The sequence below is a fragment of the Schistocerca serialis genome, chromosome 6 (genome assembly GCF_023864345.2).
Source record: "Schistocerca serialis cubense isolate TAMUIC-IGC-003099 chromosome 6, iqSchSeri2.2, whole genome shotgun sequence".
NCBI classification, from domain to species: domain Eukaryota; kingdom Metazoa; phylum Arthropoda; class Insecta; order Orthoptera; family Acrididae; genus Schistocerca; species Schistocerca serialis.
The window spans coordinates 133144122-133167546 of NC_064643.1; the positions used below are offsets into that span (position 1 = coordinate 133144122).

The window sequence follows — 23425 nt, forward strand, 5'->3', positions numbered from 1 at the left end:
GAGCGGCGACGTGCTCTTCGCATTTTCCGTCACCATCCGACTTTGGCCAACTGTATCCGATATAAGCAGCTCCGTGCGCGATGCCGTCGCGTCATACGCGATAGCAAGAAGGCAAGCTGGAAATTCTTTATTAGCTCATTTAACACCTTCACTCCCTCCTCGGAAGTTTGGAGTCGGCTTCGACGGTTCTCAGGCGCGCCTAGTTTCTCCCCAGTCTCTGGGCTCACTGTCGCGCATGATACCTTAGTGGACCCCATCGCAATTTCTAACTCATTGGGTCAGCACTTTGCTGAGATTTCGAGCTCTTCAAATTACCCGCCAGTGTTTCTCCCGAAGAAACGTGCAGCGGAAGTGCGACATCTTGCTTTCTCCTCTCAAAATCACGAAAGCTACAATACTGTTTTCTCCATGCGGGAACTCCAACATGCCCTCTCTTCTTCTCGCTCCTCCGCCCCAGGACCGGATGGTATCCATGTCCAAATGTTGCTGCATTTATTAACCCATAGCCTGCGTTACCTCCTTCGCCTTTATAATCGAATTTGGACCGACAGTACCTTTCCCAAGCGATGGCGGGAAGCTATTGTCGTTCCCGTTCCGAAACCTAGACGGGACAAACATCTCCCCTCTAGCTATCGCCCCATTTCTCTCACGAGTAGTGTCTGTAAGGTTTTGGAGCGTATGGTGAAGTACCGTTTAGCTTGGTGGCTGGAATCCCGCAGTCTTTTAACACCAGCCCAATGTGGATTCCGAAAGCATCGTTCTGCCGTTGACCATTTTGTTGCTCTCTCCACTTATATCATGAACAATTTTCTCCGGAAACGCCAAATGGTAGCAATATTTGTTGATCTGGAGAGAGCATACGATACCTGTTGGAGGACAGGCATCCTCAGCACACTGTTCTCTTGGGGCTTTTGAGGTCGGCTGCCCCTTTTTCTTCGCGAATTTATGGCAGAGCGCACATTTAGGGTGCGGGTGAACACTACTCTCTCCCGTACTTTCTCCCAAGAAAACGGGGTACCCCAGGGCTCCGTGCTGAGTGTTGTACTGTTTGCCATCGCCATTAATCCAATTATGGATTGTCTCCTTCCTGATGTCTCGGGGTCCCTCTTTGTGGACGATTTTGCGATCTACTACAGCTCTCAACGGACCAGCCTTCTTGAACGACGTCTTCAAGGATGTCTCGATCGCCTCCACTCGTGGAGCATCGAAACCGGCTTCCGGTTCTCACCCAGTAAGACCGTTTGTGTTAATTTTTGGCGACGTAAGGAGTTTCTTCCACCTTCCTTACATCTAGGTCCTGTCAACCTTCCGTTTTCCGACGTCGCTAAATTCTTGGGTCTTATATTTGACAGAAAGCTGTGCTGGTCCTCCCACGTTTTCTATCTTTCGGCTCGCTGTCTGCGTTCCCTTAACACCCTCCGTGTCCTGAATGGTACCTCCTGGGGAGCGGACCGAGTGGTCCTTCTCTGCCTCTATCGCGCCTTAGTGCGCTCGAAATTGGATTATGGAAGCATAGTCTACTCCTCTGCTCGGCCGTCTATTCTTCTGCGTCTCGACTCTATCCACCACCGTGGATTACGTTTAGTGTCTGGAGCTTTTTACACCAGCCCTGTGGAAAGCCTTTATGCTGAGACTGCTGAACCTCCGCTGTCCAATCGGCGGGCAGTCCTTCTGAGTCGTTATGCTAGCCATCTGTCTTCCATGCCTGCTAATCCAGCACATGACATTTTTTTCGACGCCTCCTTTGATGTCGGGCATGCAGGCCGCTCCTCCTCCCTACTACCCCCGGGAGTCGGCTTCCGTCAACTGCTCCATTCTCTTTCCTTCCGCTTTCCTAAAACCTTCTTGACAACTTGGGGTACAGCACCGCCTTGGCTCCGTCCCCGGATCGACTTGCTCAGAGACCTATGTCAATTTCCCAAGGATGGTACCCCTACACTTGTTTACCGTCGGGCATTTGCTGCTCTATGTGCACAAATGACGGAAGCCACATTTATTTACACGGACGGCTCGAAAACATCGTTAGGTGTAGGGAGTGCCTATATTGTTGGCGACACCCCAAATCACTTTCGGCTTCCCGACCAGTGTTTGGTTTATACTGCGGAGCTTTACGCTGTTCTCCAGGCTGTCCACTACATCCGCCGCCATCAGCGGATACAGTACGTAATCTGCTCAGATTCTCTCAGCTCTCTCCTAAGTCTCCAAGCTCTTTACCCTGTGCACCCTCTGGTCCACCGGATTCAGGACTGTCTGCGCTTGCTCCACCTGGGGGGCGTCTCAGTGGCGTTCCTCTGGCTCCCGGGACACGCTGGTATCTGTGGGAATGAGGCGGCCGATATAGCGGCCAAGGCTGCAGTCTCTCTTCCTCGGCCAGCTATTCAGTCTCTTCCGTTCACCGATCTACGGAGCGGTTTATGTCGCCAAGTTGCTCATTTATGGCATGCGCATTGGTCAACACTTCCTCATAATAAACTGCGGGAAGTGAAAGCCCTTCCTTGCGCTTGGACCTCTTCCTCCCGAACGCGTCGTCGGGAGGAGGTAATTTTAGCTAGACTCCGGATAGGGCACTGTCTTTTTAGCCATCGAAATCTTTTAAGCGGTGATCCTCCCCCACTCTGTCCCCACTGCTCTCAGCTGTGGACGGTCAGACACCTTTTAATTGAATGCCCCTATTTTAATCCGTTACGCTCCCGTCTACAGCTATCGCCTGATCTATCGTCGATTTTAGCAGATGACACGCGCTCTGCTGACCGCGTTCTACAGTTTATTAGTGACAGTGAAATGACGTCAGTCATTTGAAGCTTTTTTGGGGACAACCAACCCCTTTCTATAGTGGATTTTTAAGCATTCCTTCTGCCTTTAGTTTCTCAAATTTTATGACTTTGTTCCCATTGCTGCTGATTTTAAATTTCGTTTTTTTCCTGTTTCCTACGTCACGGGCTGGGCGCTAATGACCATAGAAGTTTTGCGCCCTAAAAAAAAAAAAAAAAAAAAAAAAAAAAAAAAAAAAAAAAAAAAAAAAAAAAAAAAACCTTAATGTTCCATTGCTTGACGTTACACATTTCCGTTATAGTCTTGTCATCTCTTTCCAGTATTTTGTGCACCTTGCACCATTTTTAATTGGCTCTTGTAACTGCTTTGGCGCCTTGATCAATGAGTAATCGAACCCTTTAGGCACAAGCTAATCTTGTACTAATTAATTGTCCTAAATGTCAAGTTTCAATGTGTATTTTGTTAAATCACAATATTTGTCTGTATGGGAAGCGTTTCAACAATAAAGATTCTTTCCTTTCAAAATGACTATGATGAGTGCAGTGGTTATGGAGGAGTGTGGCTCCTCTGAACATCACCACCTCACTGTTGACACAGGGCAGGGGGAGGAACTGTGATGTGAAGCAAAGAATAAGAAGTTGCAGGCAGTGAAGCTGATGATTTGGCCATTAAGTGCCTTCCACCCACCAAGGTGAGACAAAATACTCCCAGCACACAACAAAATTGGAAGCATGGAGTCGTTCTCCTTGGGGGAGACCTGACTGAGCACGTGTGTGGTAGTGTATAGATTTCAGTAGGCCACCTGATAATAGAGGGCACAGAGCTTATGTATGGTGAAGGCAGGTGTTTGCTAATCAGTAGGTAGTTTGTTTGGATGGGCACTTGCCGTCTATTTTGGGGATCAGCAGAATATGTGTCTAAAGCATTAAATATTCCAGTTTGAATTTTCATCTTAGCTCCTAAATTTCTTGAACAACAGTGTTACTTTTGTCAACTCCTAATTGTGATCAACTGCATATTTCAAGTTTATCTTTTTTATGTCTAGTTATTTCGGTAGTTATTTACTGTGCTTCCTGTGTTCAGAAGTTTTAAATTCTCATTGTTCTTCTGATAATTTTAGTGGTGAAATTCTGGTTTTATAAAATCTAAAATTTTAAAAATGCTAAAATAATATGTCACAATTTGAAAATAGCAGAATTCATAAATATGAGAGTGAGACAAATGAGAATGTCAAATATCTGTGTGCACACACAGCTCAAATCTGCAAAAAGTTTCATCTCCTCATCATACTTAATGCAATTTGCTGGAGCTCCTGAAGTGCCTGAATTCCCAAAGAAAATAATTAATATAGGAGTCAACAAAAACATTTTTCCATGGTGTAGCATACCTGTCCACCAGAAATAAGTCTTCTTGACACCCAAACCTTCTTTGAGTGTTCAAAGTATCTGGAAATATCTCTAAAGAAGGTTTAGTGAGAAGAGAGAATTCTGAAAACACTGCATTTTTGGTGTAAAATTTATCAACTGTTGCATGGGCCATATAGGTCACACATTCTCATACTGAAACACAACTCCTGCGTTTATCAGTCCACATTATTTTAATTTAATAGCAGCCTGTAAACGATTTTTAGGAGATCTGAGTGTGATGCACCAGTGATAGTGGATTTTCACAATGTGTGGTGCTTCATGATTATGCCTTTTTTGGTTGCAAAGTATCAACATAACTTCCCTAATGATGTTGCATTAAGAATGTATTTGATTTGGGTTTTTAGGAATTTTGACATTCCTTACCTGGACACACTATTTCTGGTTGGTGGTACTGAACCCAGGTATCATTTCTTGTGGCAGATCTTGCAAGTGAGACATCACCATCTTGTTTTAGAGGCATAAACTTGCCTTTTTCTTAATCCGGGTGTAAGCTGCTGTGGAACCTGTGTTGCAGACACATCCTACAAATTGATCACATCATGTCCAACCTGATGTGTTGCAAAATGGCAATGATTTACAGTTGCTGCTTTATGATCTGCTGTCACTCAGAGGTTTTACATTACAAAGTCTTCAGTGGCTGTGCTGTTTTCGGAAGTCAAAACTAAATGTGCCTGATCTAGATGAAGACCATTGGCTTCACGGCACACCACTTGCAAACTTGCGACACCTTACGATTATTTGTTGCTGTGACAAGCTTGCATCCCCGTACTAGACCTTCATTATGCATTTACTTAAATAGGTTTCACACCCTACTTTTTCAGAATAACACAATCTCTTCGCTACTTCTGTATTGCTTTATAGGCATCTCCACAATGCTTCCACTTTTATAAAAATGCTGACTAATTTATAGACTAATGGTGACATGGCTGTTTAGATTAGATTAATACTTGTTCCATAGATCATGAATACGACACTTCATAATGATGTGGAACGTGTCAGGTTAATAAAAGATGTCTGTACAAGATATTACATTACACAAAATATTGCATGACACTAATGTTTAAGTTGTTGTTTTTTTTTTCTTTTTATTTTTTCCCTCTTAATTTATATCTAAAAATTCAGCCAATGAGTAGAAGTTGTCATCTAGAAATTCTTTTAATTTATTTTTAAATGTTAGTTGGCTATCTCTCAGGCTTTTGATGCTGTTTGATAGGTGACCAAAAACTTTTGTGGCAGCATAATTTACCCCTTTCTGTGCCAAAGTCAGATTTAACCCTGCATAATGAAGATCATCTTTTCTCCTGGTGTTATAGCTATGCACACTGCTATTACTTTTGAACTGGGTTGGATTATTAACAACAAATTTCATAATTGAATATATATACTGTGAGGATCCCTAGATCCTTAAATAGATGTCTGCAGGATGACCGTGGGTGGGCTCCAGCAATTATTCTGATTACACGTTTTTGAGCAATGAATACTTTTCTACTCAATGATGAATTACCCCAGAATATGATGCCATACGAAAGCAGTGAATGAAAGTAGGCATAGTAAGCTAATTTACTGAGATTCTTACCACCAAAATTTGCAATAACCCTAATAGCATACGTAGCTGAACTCAGACGTTTCAGCAGGCCATCAGTGTGTTGCTTCCAGTTTAACCTCTCATCAATGGACACACCTAAAAATTTTGAAAATTCTACCTTAGCTACAGACTTCTGTTCAAAGTCTATATTTATTACTGGAGTTGTGCCATTTACTGTACGGAACTGTATATACTGTGTTTTATCAAAATTTAAAGAGTCCGTTTGCTGAGACCCACTTAATAATTTTGTGAAAAACATCATTTACAATTACATCACTTAGTTCTTGGTTTCTGGATGTTATTACTATACTTGTATCATCAGCAAAAAGAACTAACTTTGCATCTACATCAATGTGGAATGGTAAGTCATTAATGTATATTAAGAACAGTAAAGGACCTAAGACCAAACCCTGTGGGACCCCGTACTTGATAGCTCCCCAGTTGAGGAATCAGCTGTTGTTTTAACATTACATGAACCACTTATTTCAACTTTCTGCATTCTTCCAGTTAAGTATGAATTAAACCATTTGTGCACTGCCCCACTCAAACCATAATGATTTAGCTTATCTAAAAGAATTCCATGATTTACACAATCAAAGGCCTTTGAGAGATCACAAAAAATACCAATGGGTGATGTCCGGTTATTCGGAGCATTTAATATTTGATCAGTGAAAGCGTATATAGCATTTTCTGTTGAAAAGCTTTTCTGAAAACCAAACTGACATTTTGTTAGTACTTTATTTTTACAAATATGGGAGGCTACTCTTGAATACATTACTTTCTCAAAAATTTTTGATAGAGCTGTCAGAAGAGAGATTGGGCGGTAGTTGTTTGCTTTTGCGATTCCATATTTATGTTCTTCATTTGACTTACTCTTGTTTACCAGTGGGAACTGAAATGGCCCCTGCTGTTGACAACTTTTATGGTAGGTAGCTAATAGTTTCAAAACTATTGTTAAATGTAATATTACAGCAAGTTTTCTCAGTGGGAAGTGATAAATTTTCGTGAATGAATTAACTGGTTCCCCATCATAGTGAGGTATCCTGCATATGATAACTGGAACTTGCAAAATCCCCAAAACCACTATGAACAAGTTTACCCTTGTTTGGTTATACACATTTAAAATAAAGAGCCTCCCACCATCCAGCTAACCATTTTGCTACTAGGTAAAAATACACAGACTTCATCTGTCAGTTACTAAACTAGGAAGTGAGGAGTTTCCAATCCATTAATGCGTTCTTTTACAGTAACTATATGTGTATCTTGAAAACTGTTTTTGCATTCTGCTGTATTTATCTATTTCTTATATAGGAGTAGGGATGAATCCTTCAACAAAACACGTGGCTTGCTTGTCCTGGAAGAAGATCTTGAAGATGAGTCAATGGACTGCACTACTCCCAGAGTAAGCTTTACACACTTAGAGTAAGAATGAGACTTCTGCTCTATAACTTTGTCAGTCGTTCAGAATGTTTACATCCATTATTGGCACATCACTTACAAATAATAACCTAGTAGTTTTAGTTACTGGATCACAAGTCGTAGCAAAACATTCCAGTTTTAATTACTTTCTGAAACACACACAAATGGAATTAAAATTACCATTGTATTTATAATAGTTACCACAATGTGCCACCTACATTGCCAACATCCAACAACCACCATCCACATACTTTAGGATGAGAATTCTTCCATAATTTATTTCTTCATTGTGTTATGTAGATCTCATCATGTTCAGAAATCTTATGATTCACTAGCCATTGTAGCCTATTTGGGCACTTTTAATTTCTCTCAGAAACAACACTAGAAAGAATTATATTATCCAGTTCTATCCTATGCCACACATAGTTTCTAATATTATTGACATAAAAATATATATATATATTTATAAGATGTTTACCGTCAGTGGCAAGGCCAACCCTTCATCGCTTCAAACCCTCTTCTCTTCCCCCTTCAGTTGCCCCTTTCCATGCTCACACCTCCCTCCATCTCACACAGTCCCACCCCTCCCCTCAAGCACTGCCCCCTACCTCTCATGGCCCACCTTCTAAACCTTTCACCACTCATCCCTTCCCCCCTCCACCCCATCCCACGTTCATAAATGTTCCCCGATCTGGACTCTACCCCATGCTGGACCCCTTCACCACTCATCCGTTATTTCCTCCCATTCTCCCATCAGCCAACCCTGTCCTGCCTTCTCCCCTGTTGCTATCTCCTTCCGGCCCATATCGCCTCCCCACCTGCACTTGTTTTTCTCCCAACTGCAGCTGACCTTCTCTCCAATCCCCACTTTTCCCACACTCTTCCGACTCCTTCCCGTCTTCCTTTGTCTCATCATCTCCTCACTTTCTGCTGTCTCCCACTCCTCTTCCCCCTAAAACTCTCTTCTCCCATCTATCATTGCCCTCTACCACCTCCTACACCCCCACCCCCACCCAGCCCTGTTGGCTGTGGCTGCATGCCTCGACTGTCTCTCTATTTGTTCCTCAACCTTCTCCTCCTCCTCCTCCTCCTCCTCTTTCTCCTCCCCTTCTTCTTCTTCTTCTTCTTCTTCTTCTTCTTCTTGCTTCCCACACTCCTTGATGTCACACTTCCTCCTGCTACCTCACATCTTCCTCTTGCACATCCTTCACCTTTATCTACTCATTATGACTCCCTCCTGTACCTGCCTGCCTGCCTTCCCTTCCCTCTATGCCCCTTACCACCTCTCCCTATCCCCTGTAGTTGCCCTCTCTCTTTAAAATAACTGTTTATTGGTGAGTAATTATGTAATTAAATGTAATAAATAAAACAGTTTCCTTAGATTTGCTAACCAAACTGTCATTGCAGACTTCCATTATGAAGTTTGACATTAACTGCTAAAGAAGTATCTAATGTCTAGTAAGCTCTTGTTTTACAGTTAACTAGTTTTCATTATATCTTAGGGTACATGTAATTCTCTCTTAATTGTCTTATTGTCATTGTCTGTAGAATTTTAATATGGCATAAATGACTTTAGATAATGTTTGGTGTTAACATCAGTTCTGATTATCTGTTAAATTTTCTGTAAATTTTGACATTTAATAATTATGATTTTAAAAAATTCTCTTGAGTCTCTTACCACATTTATTCATTTGTAGGTTATCTGTGAGCTTTCTGACCTGCAATGATAGCTTCTTAAGTTGGTCTTGGCATAAATAAATAAGTAAATAGTGCAGAAAATTCAGTGGTTTGTTTTTTCTTTGATTAGTTCCTTTATCTGTCTGCATTCACTTTTAATTAATTTAATGAAACTATGAAGATACAAAACCTTACTGACTGAATTCTTTTATGCCCCTTCATCTTGCCACAGGTTGCAAGAAAGTGGCCATACTATGGTGTTCTAATGATGTCTGAATGGTTGCTGCAAGTCCCTGCAGATTTGGATAGCAAGTGGTTTGTTGTACCTTGTCCTGTGGGCAAACGAACTCTGGTAGTTTCATCTAGGGTGAGTTTTCTAGTATTTACTAAACCAGCTTTTCAATATATCAAACATTTTTATTATCTGTCACCATTAGCCTATAAAGATAACACACAGAAACTGTCTCAACAGTTGAATGCAAAATGCTGTGAGCATGCTAACATCAGTTTGTTGCAGTATTGTGAAACTTAATTTGTGCTCAAACTATTAATGTGTGTTCAGGTTAATACCGTTTTGCTTAGCAATTACGAGCAGCGCAATGACGATGGCGACGTGTCTCATTGCCAAAATATTGTGTCAATTGGACACGGTGAACTGGTAGTGCACCTGTGGACTGTTCAATCACTCCAGCATTAGTTTCTTGTAGTATTGTGGAACTTACTTTGTGTGTTCAGGTTAATGCTGTTTTTCGTAGCCACCAGTAGCAATTCCAGACTAGTACACTCTGGTGCTCACTGACATATTGTGCAACTTGTATATGTGTTATGTCCAAAACATCACGGAGAAATACACATCAAGTACATTGACAACATCCATCATTTTATCGATTAACTCTTTCATGATGATCCAAGCACAAATTGTTGTATTGTCAACTTATCCACATAGTTGCATCAAATGATGACATTGGGATGGAAACTGGTATGAGAGCCTTTTCGACGGGGGGAAAAAGGAGGGAGGGGTGTCTGGCTTTCACAATGGTTTCTTGTACTTCTACAACTTCTGCCCACAAGAGAAAGCTAGATGTGTCTCTTTTATTTTGTCAGTGCCAAAGTTCCTAGTTGTTTCTCGGTCTGACGAAAGTCAAGACTTCTCCACAATCAACCCTTTCATTATTCAGAAAGGTGTCTATGCAATTGCAGGTCCTGTAAAGTCTTGTTCTGAGTTATGAAAAGGCACCTTGTTGTTAGAAACAGACAGTGCCCTCCAGGCATATAAATTTCTTTGAACTACACTGATACACACCTTCCCTGTCTGGGTGGAAGCACAACGTACGTTAAATTCATCACGCGGGGTGGTTTATACAAGATCACTCGACAGATTATCCAATGAGGACAGTCAAAATTACCTGTCTGATCAGGGTGTAACGACGATACATTGAGTCATGAAAAGGGTTGAAAAGGAATTGGTACTGACCTGCACTCTCTTCTTGGCATTTGACGGAGTTCAACTTCCATCGAACATTAAAGCAGGATATGAGATGATTTCAGTTTGCCCTTACATACCCATCCCTACGCATTGCTATTGGTGTCAGCAGTTTAATCGTACCAGCCAGTTATGTTCCAATATGGCCAAATGTGTTACATGTGGCAGGAATGCCCATGATGGTCATTGTCCACCTCCATCCCCTCATTGCATCAATTGTATGGGCGACCACACTACTTCCTCTAGAGATTGTCCCATTTTTAGAGATGACTGAATTATTCAGGAAATCCAAGTAAAGGAAAAGGTGTCTACCTTTGCTGCTTGTAAGTTACTCACCAGTACAAAGACCACTGTGTTCCCAGTTAGTAAATATAGCACTGTCTTCGCCTCTCCTTGACCTACTAAGGAGGTAGCCATGCGGACTTGCAATCTCACCTCACCACCACTCTCCCATCACCGCCACCACTCTCCCATCACCGCCACCACTCTCCCATCACCGCCACCACTCTCCCATCACCGCCACCACTCTCCCATCACCGCCACCACTCTCCCATCACCGCCACCACTCTCCCATCACCGCCACCACTCTCCCATCACCGCCACCACTCTCCCATCACCGCCACCACTCTCCCATCACCGCCACCACTCTCCCATCACCGCCACCACTCTCCCATCACCGCCACCACTCTCCCAGCTCCGCCACCACTCTCCCATCTCCGCCACCACTCTCGCACCTCCGCCACCACTCTCGCACCTCCGCCACCACTCACTGTTTATACACCTCTGTGTGGAATGTTTAATTTCTAAATAACAGTGCATGTGTTGGTTTCTGACTCATTGATTTATTTTACATTCTGTGTAATTCTTGTTGATTTGTTGCTGCGAAGTAAATAGTTACAGCTAATTGTTATAATAGTAGCAGTGGTGGAAGTTGGTTATAGGACTTCTATGCAACCTATTCTGTGTCTGGTTCCCCTGCCTTGAATTCATTTAGCAAGGGCCTGGCTAAGGGGATAAGTCAGAATTATGTAACTCTCAATGGGTTCACTCAGGCTGCACTATGCTGCTGTATTTATCAATAAATATCTTTGGAGATACATCAGGAGTCACATTTTGCAGCACAGCAGGATAGAAAATTATCAGCCTTCGTAAATAAGGATAATAAAGTATCAGTGTGCCTTGTTGGTTTTCAGAGAGTCATTCTGTGGCAAACTTAGAAATTTGGATATGATTGATGTTCAACCAATAATTCTTAACTGAGCATTTCCCATTTGAGGAATAGGAAAAGGAAGAAATCATATATCCTGTATGCCACTATACATCATGGCTCTTGGAGTTCATGTGTGTATGAGACAGAAATATGTCAGTGAACTGATGGGAATACAATTAAATGGTAAGATACATAAACTAATCATTAACACATTCATGTGTGGGGAATGCACTCATTCATGTCCGCCGCCCCCCCCCCTCCTCCTCCTCCTCCTCCTCCTTCTCCTCCTCCTCCTCCTCCTCCTCCTCCATCAATTTTTTTCTCTTTCTTGAATTAAATGTGCTTGAAAGGAGGATTTATCTGCCAAGTTTCCTCACTCTTAGCCCTCTCTCCGTCCTCCACAGCCTCCTACCCCTGCCACCATCCAGTCCCTGCACTTCCTGCCAGGCAGTATTGAGTTCTCTCTCCTCCACGACCCCCCCCCCCCCCACCTCCCTTACACTGCTATTGCTATCCCTCCCTCCTGCTTTCTTGCCATGGACTGCTGTTCCCATTCAACATGACACAGTTACATTACCAAGCTGCCGAAGATAGCGATCATGTATGAGCTGTGCTTGCTGAGTGTGTGTGTGTGTGTGTGTGTGTGTGTGTGTGTGTGTGTGTGTGTGTGTGTATGCGCGCGCGCGCGCGTGTGTGTTTCCATTTCTGAAGGAAGATTTGGCTGAAAGCTCAATGTGTGACAGTGTTTTCGTTGTCCTTATCTGCAGCTCAGTATGTCATCTTTAAAGTAAGTAGCAATCTATCTTTTCCATGATATGTCTGTGCGTCCATCTGTCTATCTACCTATCCATTCGTCTGTTCGTTTATGTGTCTTCCTATCTGAGTTTGTAAGATTCTCTATCATAAAAAGAACTTGTTTATTTGCATCCTTTGGCATTCTTGTACAATGGCTCAGCACTGTGGGTAAGTCAGTTCTAAGTTTGGAGAAAGGTAAGGGCATAACTTCTAGTATAAGATCATGCTTAGTAAACCACTTTGATGTTCAAAACAAACTTCAGGTTGAGGACAACTCTGCCTTCAAGTGCATGTATTATTGTCTTGATGAGTTACAGTTTATGGATTCAGGTTTTGTGTAAGTATTTCTTCAATTTTCAAATAGTTAAAAATTTTATTAAAGGCTACTGTCCATAATGTAACATTTCTCTGCATATTTAATTAATGTTCCTAAGCAATGTAAGTATTCTGTTCACCATAGCATCCATCCATGTCTAGAAATAGGTTAACAATTATACTCAGAAAACCCTGGAAGGAGGCGATACAAATTTTTACTTGTAATGAGGATAATGGCCACAGATTTACAATGAATACTGAGTATGTTTCTTATTAATATATGTGATGTGCAGGTCAAGGAAAGTGATTCTATTATGTTGTTGACATTAAAAGTAAATTTTACATTCCAGTATAGTTCATACGACTTTGGAGCAAGTTATATGATATCCTTCATAGGGGCATGACATTAACGTTAAATCTCACAGATATGAATTTTAATTGAATTTATTTTCCAGTTGAAAATGTCAGCACTGGTAATTACCTGTTACAAATGATTGTGAACAGTTCTCATTTATTATGGGCATGACTATTAGCTGTTTCATATCAAACATTCCAAGTACTGTGAAGAATTGTGGGCATGGTAATGTTATTAGACTAATTTTTTTCACTAGTGTCTGTTCTCATTGTTTTTATTAGCGAGGGACAAGAGCCTATGACAAGAGGGGCTTACCGACTGCATCGTTCCAATCTGTGTTACCAGCAGGCACAATGTTGGACTGTGTGTGGTGCAGGGAGCAACGTAAATATTTTGTGCTGGATGTTCTTATGTGGAACAGGAAAACATTACTTGATTGTGAGGTCAGTTTCCAAAAGTGTATACAGACAATTGCTTTACTGTTTACATGTAGTCTCTGATAATATTAGTAACTTCATATTAAATTTTAATCCCAACTGGAATATTTGTTCATGTGTTCAGTAGCTAGTGTAATTTGTGTCCCTCAGCAAAAGTGAGTTATATTTGTAACATAGATTCAAATTGATAACTGTGTCATTACCCTGTGAAAGCTTTTACAAAACGAAAGCGCTGGCATGTTGATAGACACACAAAAACACAAACAAACACAAACATAAACACAAAATTTTGTGTGTATGTTTGTGTTTGTTTGTGTGTCTATCAACCTGCCAGCACTTTCGTTTGGTAAGTCACATCATCTGTGTGTGTGTGTGTGTGTGTGTGTGTGTGTGTGTGTGTGTGTGTGTGTGTGTGTGTGTGTGTGTGTGTGTGTGTGTGTATGTAACATATGCTTCATTTTTGTTTTTTACTTACCTCTGAAGAGTGCTTGGTACATTAATGTTGTTGAACCCTTCGCACCCATCATTTGGTGCTCCAGCCTGTTCCACATGTATTCCTTTATTTCCACTATCACTACATCTGTATTTAGATAGATACTCCTCAAGCCACTGTATGATGTGTTACGGAGAGTATCCTGTACCACTACTAGTCATTTCCTTTCATGTTCCACTTGCAGATATGGCAAGGGAAAAGCAACTTTTTGTGTGTTTTCAGACATGCCCTAATTTCTCAATTTATTTTCATGCTCCATATGTGAAATGTGTGTTAGAAGCAGTAGAATCATTCTGCTGTCAGCTTCATGTTCCACTTCTATAAATTTCTCAGTAATCTTTAATGTAACTGACTCGAACAGCGAGTTAGAGTTATCACAACTGTTCAGAATCAATCTGTACTTGCTACCTGCACAGCTGATGGCACTGCAAGCCACAAGTGGCCACCATAAGACAAATGCCAGAAACAAGCCATGCTCTAAAGCAAATCAGTGTCATCTGTTGGGATCACGTGGCCAACCTGCCTGATGTAAGGAGCCACTCTGCTAGGAACAGCAGTTCTTGTTGTGCTCCATATGATCCGCATATTATATCAGCCACCAAGTGATGGCAACTACCGCTTTGGACTGGACTACTTTTGGACAGTGGGATTAAGTACTTCTTGTTCACTATTCGTCTACCCATGGAATGTGAAATAATGAGTGTTAGTGTAACCCTCAACAGTGGTAATTAGTATTTTTGGACCTGCTGTGCTTAGATCACTCTGACATCGTGGACCCAGAATTACTGCAGCAGTGGCAGATACATCAATAGGAACAGCATCAGTTGGATAGGCAGCTAGTGGGGCAACACATTCAATGCATAGTTCTACAGTAATTACCCATACATTGTCGTTTCCATTTCCTGATATTTGCACTTAGTTGTCAGAGCACTGCATAGCCAGTCTCGGGTGGCATGTGCTAGGGTGGTATTCTATTGTTGGTGGAAGTTGTAGTCAGAATCGTATCAGGATTAGATTGTATGTGTAGTCTCTGATTAAAAGTTCTCTTCATCAATTTGCAGGGGATAGTAAAATGTGTGCACAAGCTATATGCCATGCAGATCCTTCCCTGGTGAAAATTCTTAAAATCGCTATGGCTTTTGAACTTACAAAGGACTTGGATTGAAGAGAGGATTCCTGTTTTACCACTTTGGTTGTGACCACCAGACCGGCAGTACACACACAGTGAGCACACACTAGGAAACCTGGGGCACAGCCTGTCATTCTGATTAAACAAATTGTTCGTTGCAGACTGTGCCCAAGAACAGAGTTTGGCTACTCAGTGGCAGAACCTGTTGCTCAGCAAAACATGCTAGGGTTCAGTGAGTGGTTCACAACTCATGCTATTTGTCTCCTCTCCCCCCTCTCCCCCCTCTCCCCCCTCTCCCCCCTCTCCCCCCTCTCCCCCCTCTCCCCCCTCTCCCCCCTCTCCCCCCTCTCCCCCCTCTCCCCCCTCTCCCCCCTCTCCCCCCTCTCCCCCCTCTCCCCCCTCTCCCCCCTCTCCCCCCTCTCCCCCCTCTCCCCCCTCTCCCCCCCTCTCCCCCCCTCTCCCCCCCTCTCCCCCCCTCTCCCCCCCTCTCCCCCCTCTCCCCCCCTCTCCCCCCCTCTCCCCCCCTCTCCCCCCCTCTCCCCCCCTCTCCCCCCCTCTCCCCCCCTCTCCCCCCTCTCCCCCCTCTCCCCCCTCTCCCCCCTCTCCCCCCTCTCCCCCCTCTCCCCCCTCTCCCCCCTCTCCCCCCTCTCCCCCCTCTCCCCCCTCTCCCCCCTCTCCCCCCCTCTCCCCCCCCTCTCCCCCCCTCTCCCCCCCCTCTCCCCCCCTCTCCCCCCCTCTCCCCCCCTCTCCCCCCCCTCTCCCCCCCTCTCCCCCCTCTCCCCCCCTCCCCCCCCACCCGCTCCCCCCCGCTCCCCCCCGCTCCCCCCTCTGCCCCCCTCTGTCCCCCTCTTCCCCACAAACACCCCCGCCGGTACGACCCCGACCCCAGCTTTAGGAGTTTCAATTTTCTTTCCACAGAAAGAAAGAAATGATTGGTTGGGGAAGGTCAGGAAGGAAGGGAAGGTCATCCAGACCCTATAGGTTATGAGGACAAGAGGTGATTTCTATGCTTAGAAGTCTATTACTGATGCAGTAAGATGTTCAGCAGTGTACTCACTGAGCTCTAAGGTTTGGGAATTCATTCCACTTTATGTGTATATATATCCTCTCCTCTTTTCCTTATATTGTGACCGAGCGAGGTGGCGCAGTGGTTAGCACACTGGACTCGCATTCGGGAGGACGACGGTTCAATCCCGTCTCCGGCCATCCTGATTTAGGTTTTCCGTGATTTCCCTAAATCGTTTCAGGCACATGCCGGGATGGTTCCTTTGAAAGGGCACGGCCGATTTCCTTCCCCATCCTTCCCTAACCCGAGCTTGCGCTCCGTCTCTAATGATCTCGTTGTCGACGGGACGTTAAACACTAACCACCACCACCTTATATTGTGTTTAGAGTTATGTGACACTAACTTGTATGCCTCTAGGTGGTATCTTCTCAATCTCTGTGACTTGCTGTCGATGTTTTGTTATGTGTAACACATGCATACGTGCATAGAAATCCATCTTTTATTGTTTTACAAGCTTCTAATGTTTTGATGAAACTGTCTAAACACATTGTGATTGATGCCATCTGTATTTTCCAAGCTGTCATTTTATATTTGTCTGCTAGTATTTGCAACTATGCCTTAATCTGTCTTTGGCATAAAATTATCTTTTAAGAAGGTAAAGTGAATATTATGAAATTTTTTGATCCACATTTTTGTCAGAGAACTTAGATCTAGGAAGTACAATGATGTTATACACATGCAATTTTGGAAGCTATTACGATTTACAAAAATTAAAGTTAAAGCTTGTGTTTACAATATGACTTTTACAAATTACGATAATGACACATGAACTGTTGGAGGAAAGAAAATGAATCTGCTCGCAGAGCTAGAAATTTACATCCACAGCTCTAACTCGCCACACCTTATTCTCAACAAACAAGTGGCGCTTGCAAACAAATCTTATCACCACATATTTCATGAAATATTCAAAAACAAAAACTCATTATCCTCGAATATAATAACAAAGTAATATGCTATGGAAATCCGATGTAGCAGTCATACAACAGTTCAAGTGTCATTATCATAATTGTAAGTCATATTGTAAACACAAGCTTTAACTATCATTTTCGTAATTTGTAATAGCTTTCAAAATTTCATGTGTATAACATCATTGTACTTCATAGATCTAAGTTCTCCAACAAAAATGTGGACCAAAAAATTTCATAATTTGGATCAAAAACATTTTGCAGTTTATAATAGCTTTTTAAGTTTCTATATGTGGAACATCCTTGCACTTCCTATGGCAAAGTTCTTTGGCAATAACCTACATGTTTCTGTATGAGCAACATCTTTATACCCCCTACATCTAAGTCCTTTGGCCTTAGCCTACGTGTTTGTATGTAAACACAGTGTATTTCACGAGTGCACGTCGTAATTGTGAAATATGCAGCTAAACTTTATAAAACTGAAATATGGATGTGAAAATGATAACAAGTGTTCAACTAAGTAGAAAAACTGTCACCACAGCGTAATTGTAATAACAGGGTGTATATGACCCGGGAAATCCGGGAAAAACCCGGGAATTTTTTCATCTGGGAGAAAACCGGGAAAAACTCAAGAATTTTTCATTGCTTTAGCTTTCAGTTAAATTTTTGTAATTTTGACTGGTATGAATTGATTCTCTGGCAAAGAATATTACTGTATCCTGCTACTGAAGAATGATACTGCAGAATAAAATATAAACAAGAGGGAAAAAATAAAACTTTAGTGGCAAAGGAAACGCGCAGTTTACAACAACAAAACACCGAGCATACACAAGCGTCTGCAAATAGCAAAAATATGTCAAAGGCCGTAGAGAGAAGACTGTGTGATTCTTCATAACAATAAACTGCTTGCTATGAGCATTACGTCACAACTGTTCACATTAAGTTCGTTTGACCACTTGCCACCAGGCTGATGCGCATGCGCAGTTGACTCGCATATGAGCAGTACCTACTCCCACTTTCTGCTACTTGAAGTGTGGCTGTTAGCTGTATCGGCAATAGCAGCAAGCAGCCAGATGCAAACGCGAAAACTTTTTCTCACTCGCGCCCTAGCTGCCAAATTCGTGCATGCGCAGAGTTGTAGTGGGGGCTGCACTAGTCTCCACATGACACGCGTTTGCGTGTAGTGATTTCGTTGCTCCTCTTCGTTTACAGCTTCCATGTCAAATGAAAACAAAACAGATTTCTGTTTCCAGGAGCTATCAAGTGAATCAAAATACATTCACATAATTACAGAGGGCATAAATATGTTATTAGTTTCAGTTTTCTGTTTTTATTTTATTTCCAAGTTATTAGCAGTCAAGCATTAATCGTCTTTCAGAACAATGAAGTTATTTTTGCAAGTTTGCTAAAGAAATTTGGGTTTATTAATCTTTCCGCTGAGGCAATCATTTTATTTGAAACAGTGTTTCATTCCACAGTATTGGCTGAATTTCAAGTGCACATTATCATCTTCTGCCATGTATGGCATTATGTTATAATAATGAACCAAAAATGAGAACGTAGAGTACTGGTACTCCAAGAAAATTTACGTCCCAAAAACCACACTGAAAAGCTTAATATCAGACGGGACCTATTTCATTGTGAATCTGGAAAAAAACAACGTGCACTTCAAGGCGAACTATACATTTTAGTATGGTTTACGAAATTCCGATGCTCTTGGGAGTATCCTCTGATGCCCTGTTTCTTTTATGGTGTAATGTAAGCTCTCTTAGTGCTTTATACATGCAAACATGCGGGCTTCCTACACCACTGCAGCTATGTATGCACAATAATGCCTCTTTTTCTGGCGCTGTCTGGCAACTGGTAAATCGAACCTATTTCTAACGGTCTCCGGATAGTATTGCGAAAGGTGGTTCGAAAAGTGTTACTTTGAAAGTAAATTTCTTTTTACGCAAGATGAATTATGTTATGTGTGAGCAAGTGAGATGAATTTCTAAATCACAGAGTGTTTAAAACTGAACACTTTAAGGACCATCCACTTAGAAGAATTTTGAGCCCAGACATTTATGTCATAATTTTCAATTTACTGGCACATTTGTTTAGTGTATCTTAAAGTATAACACATGCAAAAAAGATCGATATTACATGTGAAAGCTTAGCTTCTGTTGTAGCTTGTTAATCTTATAAACCAATATTATATGTGAAAGTTTAGCTTTTCTTGTAGTTTTACTGTGTATATTAATGTAAACTGTTAACTTTTCCTCTTTGTGTGTTCGTGCTACGTAACCAGTGATCTTGCTGTTGACTGACAATAACACGTTGCTCTGAATATCTGCTGTCATCAGCTGGCAAGATCACATGGCATGAGATATGATTGGCTTACAAAAGGACGTTGTAAGCTCGGTTTCAACGCTCCGGAAATTAACGCGCTGTGTTTGGCACAATTCGAATTTCTAGTTTTGTAATACGAAAGTGTGCAGCATGTATGTTGTTGCAAATCAAAAGGTCTTTCCGAAACTTCTCTCATTTTTTTTCATTAAAAGTCTTGCTAGAACTTCTCTCCCCCGTCTTTACCTTTCTTTTCCGGGAAGTTCTAAGGGAGTGTATAAAACATTAACCATTCAAAGAATTGATAAGTTTTACAGTTCCGAGGGAAACTCTATGGAAAATCTTCTGTCACTTAATATGGAAAAAGTGTATTTTCGCCTGGGGAAATAGCATATTTTTTAAACGGGATATCCGGGAATAATCCGGGAGTTTTTTTTTCCTTGTCCCCATATACACCCTGAATAATGATTCTTCACCTTCATGTAAATACGGATGTATTTTTGACAAATGCTGCCTTGCCACTTTCAATCATTCCACTTGTATCTGTTTGGTCACCAGCAAATAATTTTTTGTATTTATACAGTGATATGCAGCAATATAAACATGTAGGTGAATGTATAAACACCTGACGATGGGCACAAGCCCGAAACTGGTCATGTGACAAATAAATAGTCTTTTATTGTGACTAGGAGCAGAAATTTTTCTACACCTCAAAGTTTTGATTTCTTTTCTGTGAACATTAATTCCTACTTCAGATTTTTCTTTGTTTTCTTTCACTGCTTGCTCAATGTATAGATTGAATAACATTGGTGATAGGTTTCAACCCTATCTCACTCCCTTCTCAACCACTGCTTCCCTTTCATGCCCCTAGACTCCTTAACTGTCATCTGGTTTCTGCACAAGTTATAAAAAGCCCTTTGCTCTTTGTATTTTACACCTGCTCTGTTCAGCATCTCAAAGACAGTATTCCAGTTGACATTGTCAAAAACTCTGAGTCTGCAGATGCTAGAAACGTTGGTTTGTCTCTCCTTAACCTCTCTTCTAAGGTAAATCTTAGGGACAGAATTGCCTCACATGTTCCTACATTTCTCCAGAATCCAAAGAGATCTTCCCCAACGTCTCCTTTTACTAGTTTTTCCATTCTTCTGTTCAAAATAATATTTTGTAACCAAGACTTATTAAACTGATAGTTCAGTAATTTTCACACCTGCCAGCAATGGTTTCTTCTTTTTATTTATTTATTGGAATTACTACATTCTTCTTGAAGTATGAGGGTATTTAGCCTTTTAGCCTGTCTCGTACATCTTACACACCAGGTGGAAGAGTTTTGTTATGACTGGCTGTCCCAAGGCTATCCATAATTCTGATAGCATACTATTTACCCATGGGACCTTGGTTTGACTTATGTCTTTCAGTGCTCTGTCAAATTCTTTTTGCAGTATCATACATCCCATCTCACCTTCATCAACATTCACTTCCCTTTCAACAATAATGTCATCAAGTTAATCTCCCGTGTATAGACCCTCTAGATACTCCTTCCACTGTTCAGCTTTCCCTCGTTCACTTAAGATTGGTCTTCCATCTGAGCTTTTGATATTCATACAGTTGCCTTCCTTTTTCCCAAAGGCCTCTTTAATTTTGCTGTAGGCAGCAACTCTTTCCCCTAGTGAAATATGCTGCTAAATCTTTACATTTGTCTTCTACCTGTTCCTGCTTAGCCATTTTGCACTTCCTGTTAATCTCATTTTGTAAATGTTTTTATTCTCTTTTGCCTGCTTCATTTGCTGTATTTTTAAATTTTCTGCTTTCATCAGTTAAATTCGATATCTTCTGCATCATCCAAGGGTGTCTACGAGGGTGAGTCAAATGAAAACATTGAATTTGTAATAACAAATCAAAATTTCGCACCATTATCCTGTAAGTTGGTAAGCGTGCTACAAACAGCATGCAATATGCCGTGTAGGTGGCAGCAGAGTGCGGACGCACACACACCATCTCAGTATCAGTATAAAGATGACTGCCCCACTTGTGTCTTTCACCAGGGAAGAAAGGTGTTCTGTTATCCAGTTTTTGCATGGTGAAGATGTGAAACCTATTGAAATTCATTGACGAATGAAGGTTCAGTGTGGTGATGCTCGTTTGTCACAGCAGCAAGTCAACGAATGAAGTAGGAAGTTTGCAAATGGTGTGACTTTAGTGGAAGATGCTCCTTGTCCAGGTCAGGCACAACGAGTTGACTCCACAGAACATTGCAGCAGTTGAAGCCATAGTGAAGGAAAACCGCCGAGTGACACTGAATGACACTGCAGCATGTTTACAGATTAGTCATGGGTCAGAACACCACATTATGCATGATGTGCTCCAGTTTCACAAAGTGTCTGCAAGATGGGTGCCACGGCAGCTGACTCCTGAAATGAGAAAACGACGTGTTGATGCTTGTGAAGAACTTCTTCGGCACTTTGAACGAGAAGGTGATGGCTTCCTTGCAAGAACCGTTACTGGGGACGAAACCTGGGTTCATTTCCACCAACCAGAAATGAAGAGAGTGAGCAGGGAATGGCGCCATTCCTCATTACCAAAGTCAAAGAAGTTTTGAACAGAACCATCAGCAGGGAGGGTTATGCTGACTCTCATTTTGGATGAAAAAGGCGTCATTTTGGATCATTACATGCCTAGAGGGATCACTGTTACCGTTGTATCATACACAGATCTCCTAAAAAATGATCTGCGGCCTGCAATCAAATCAAAGTGACGTGGTTTACTATCAGCAGGTGTCCTCTTGCAACATGACAATGCAAGGCCCCACGCTGCCCGTACAACAGTTGAAACAATAACAGACCTGCATTTTGAGGTCTTCCTCATCCACCATACTCACCAGACCTTGCCCCCAAGTGATTTCCACGTGTTTGAACCACTCAGACGCAATAGGAGGAAAGAAGTTCCATTCTGATGAAGAGTGGTTGCGCGGACTACCAAAAGAATTTTTTTCTAAAGGAATTTATGCACTTAGTAAGTGCTGGAGGACTTGCATTGGGCGGGGGGAGGAGGATTATGTTGAAAAATGATACAGCTTTGTACCACTTCTGCACAATAAATAATATTTAAAAAATATTTAAGGTTTTCATTTGACTCACCCTTGTATTAAGCCTTGTCTTTTTATCTGTTTGATCCTCTGCTGCCTGCACTGTTTTATCTCCTAAAGCTACCCATTCATCTTCTACTGTATTCATTTCCTGTGTTCTAGTTATCTGTTGTCTAAAGCCCCCTCTGAAACTCTCAACAACCTCTGGGTCTTTCAACTTATCCAGATTCCATCTCCTTAATTTTCTATCTTTTTGTAGTTTCTTCAGTTTTAATCTACAGTGGGTAACCAATAAATTGTGTTCAGAATCCACATGTACTCATAGAAATGTCTTACAATTAAAAATCTGATCCTAAATCTCTGTCTAACCATTATGTAATCATCCTGAAACCTTCTGGTGTCTCCAGGTCTCTTCTACGTATACAACCTTCTCTTATGATTCTTAAATCAGGTGTTAGCAATGATTAAATTATGCTCTGTGCAAAATTCTACCAGGTGGCTTCCTCTTTCATTCCTTTCTCCCAGTCCATATTCACCTACTGTTTTTCCCTCTCTTCTTCTTCCTTTTCCTGTTATCAGCCCCCCCCCCCCCCCCCCCTGTCAAATCACAAACTTTCATTTCCCTTAACTTCCTGAATAACTTCTCTTATCTCACCATACATTGCTTCAATATCATCATCTGTAGTAGTACGCAGCCAAAATCTGGCACTCAGCAGCCACCAAAGTAATTGCCCCTTATAAGAGAAATATCTCCCATCATCTAATATGGCTGTTCTCCAATGGAGCATTCATTGCATCAGATCACACAGGCCAGACGTACAGCTGCTGTTGTGTCCATAGTGCCCAGTTGTTTTATGCCTCCAAGAAATGAAATTACTCTGAAGTTCTCTTTGACCTCTTACACTTCACTCTAATACATTTCGACCTTCCTTCCGGTGAAGGAACTC

At 41.8% G+C, this 23425-nt stretch overlaps 1 protein-coding gene across 2 annotated transcripts in view; it reads left to right on the forward strand.

Annotated features, from left to right (window-relative positions):
• Positions 1-23425, forward strand: part of LOC126484319 (snurportin-1) — a 106540-nt gene that overhangs the window by 23859 nt on the left and 59256 nt on the right. For both annotated transcript variants that reach the window (XM_050107758.1, XM_050107759.1), the window contains exons 2-4: positions 7096-7186; positions 9113-9247; positions 13320-13481. In XM_050107758.1, the coding sequence (XP_049963715.1) occupies positions 7096-7186; positions 9113-9247; positions 13320-13481 (388 nt within the window). The remainder of the gene's footprint in view (positions 1-7095; positions 7187-9112; positions 9248-13319; positions 13482-23425) is intronic.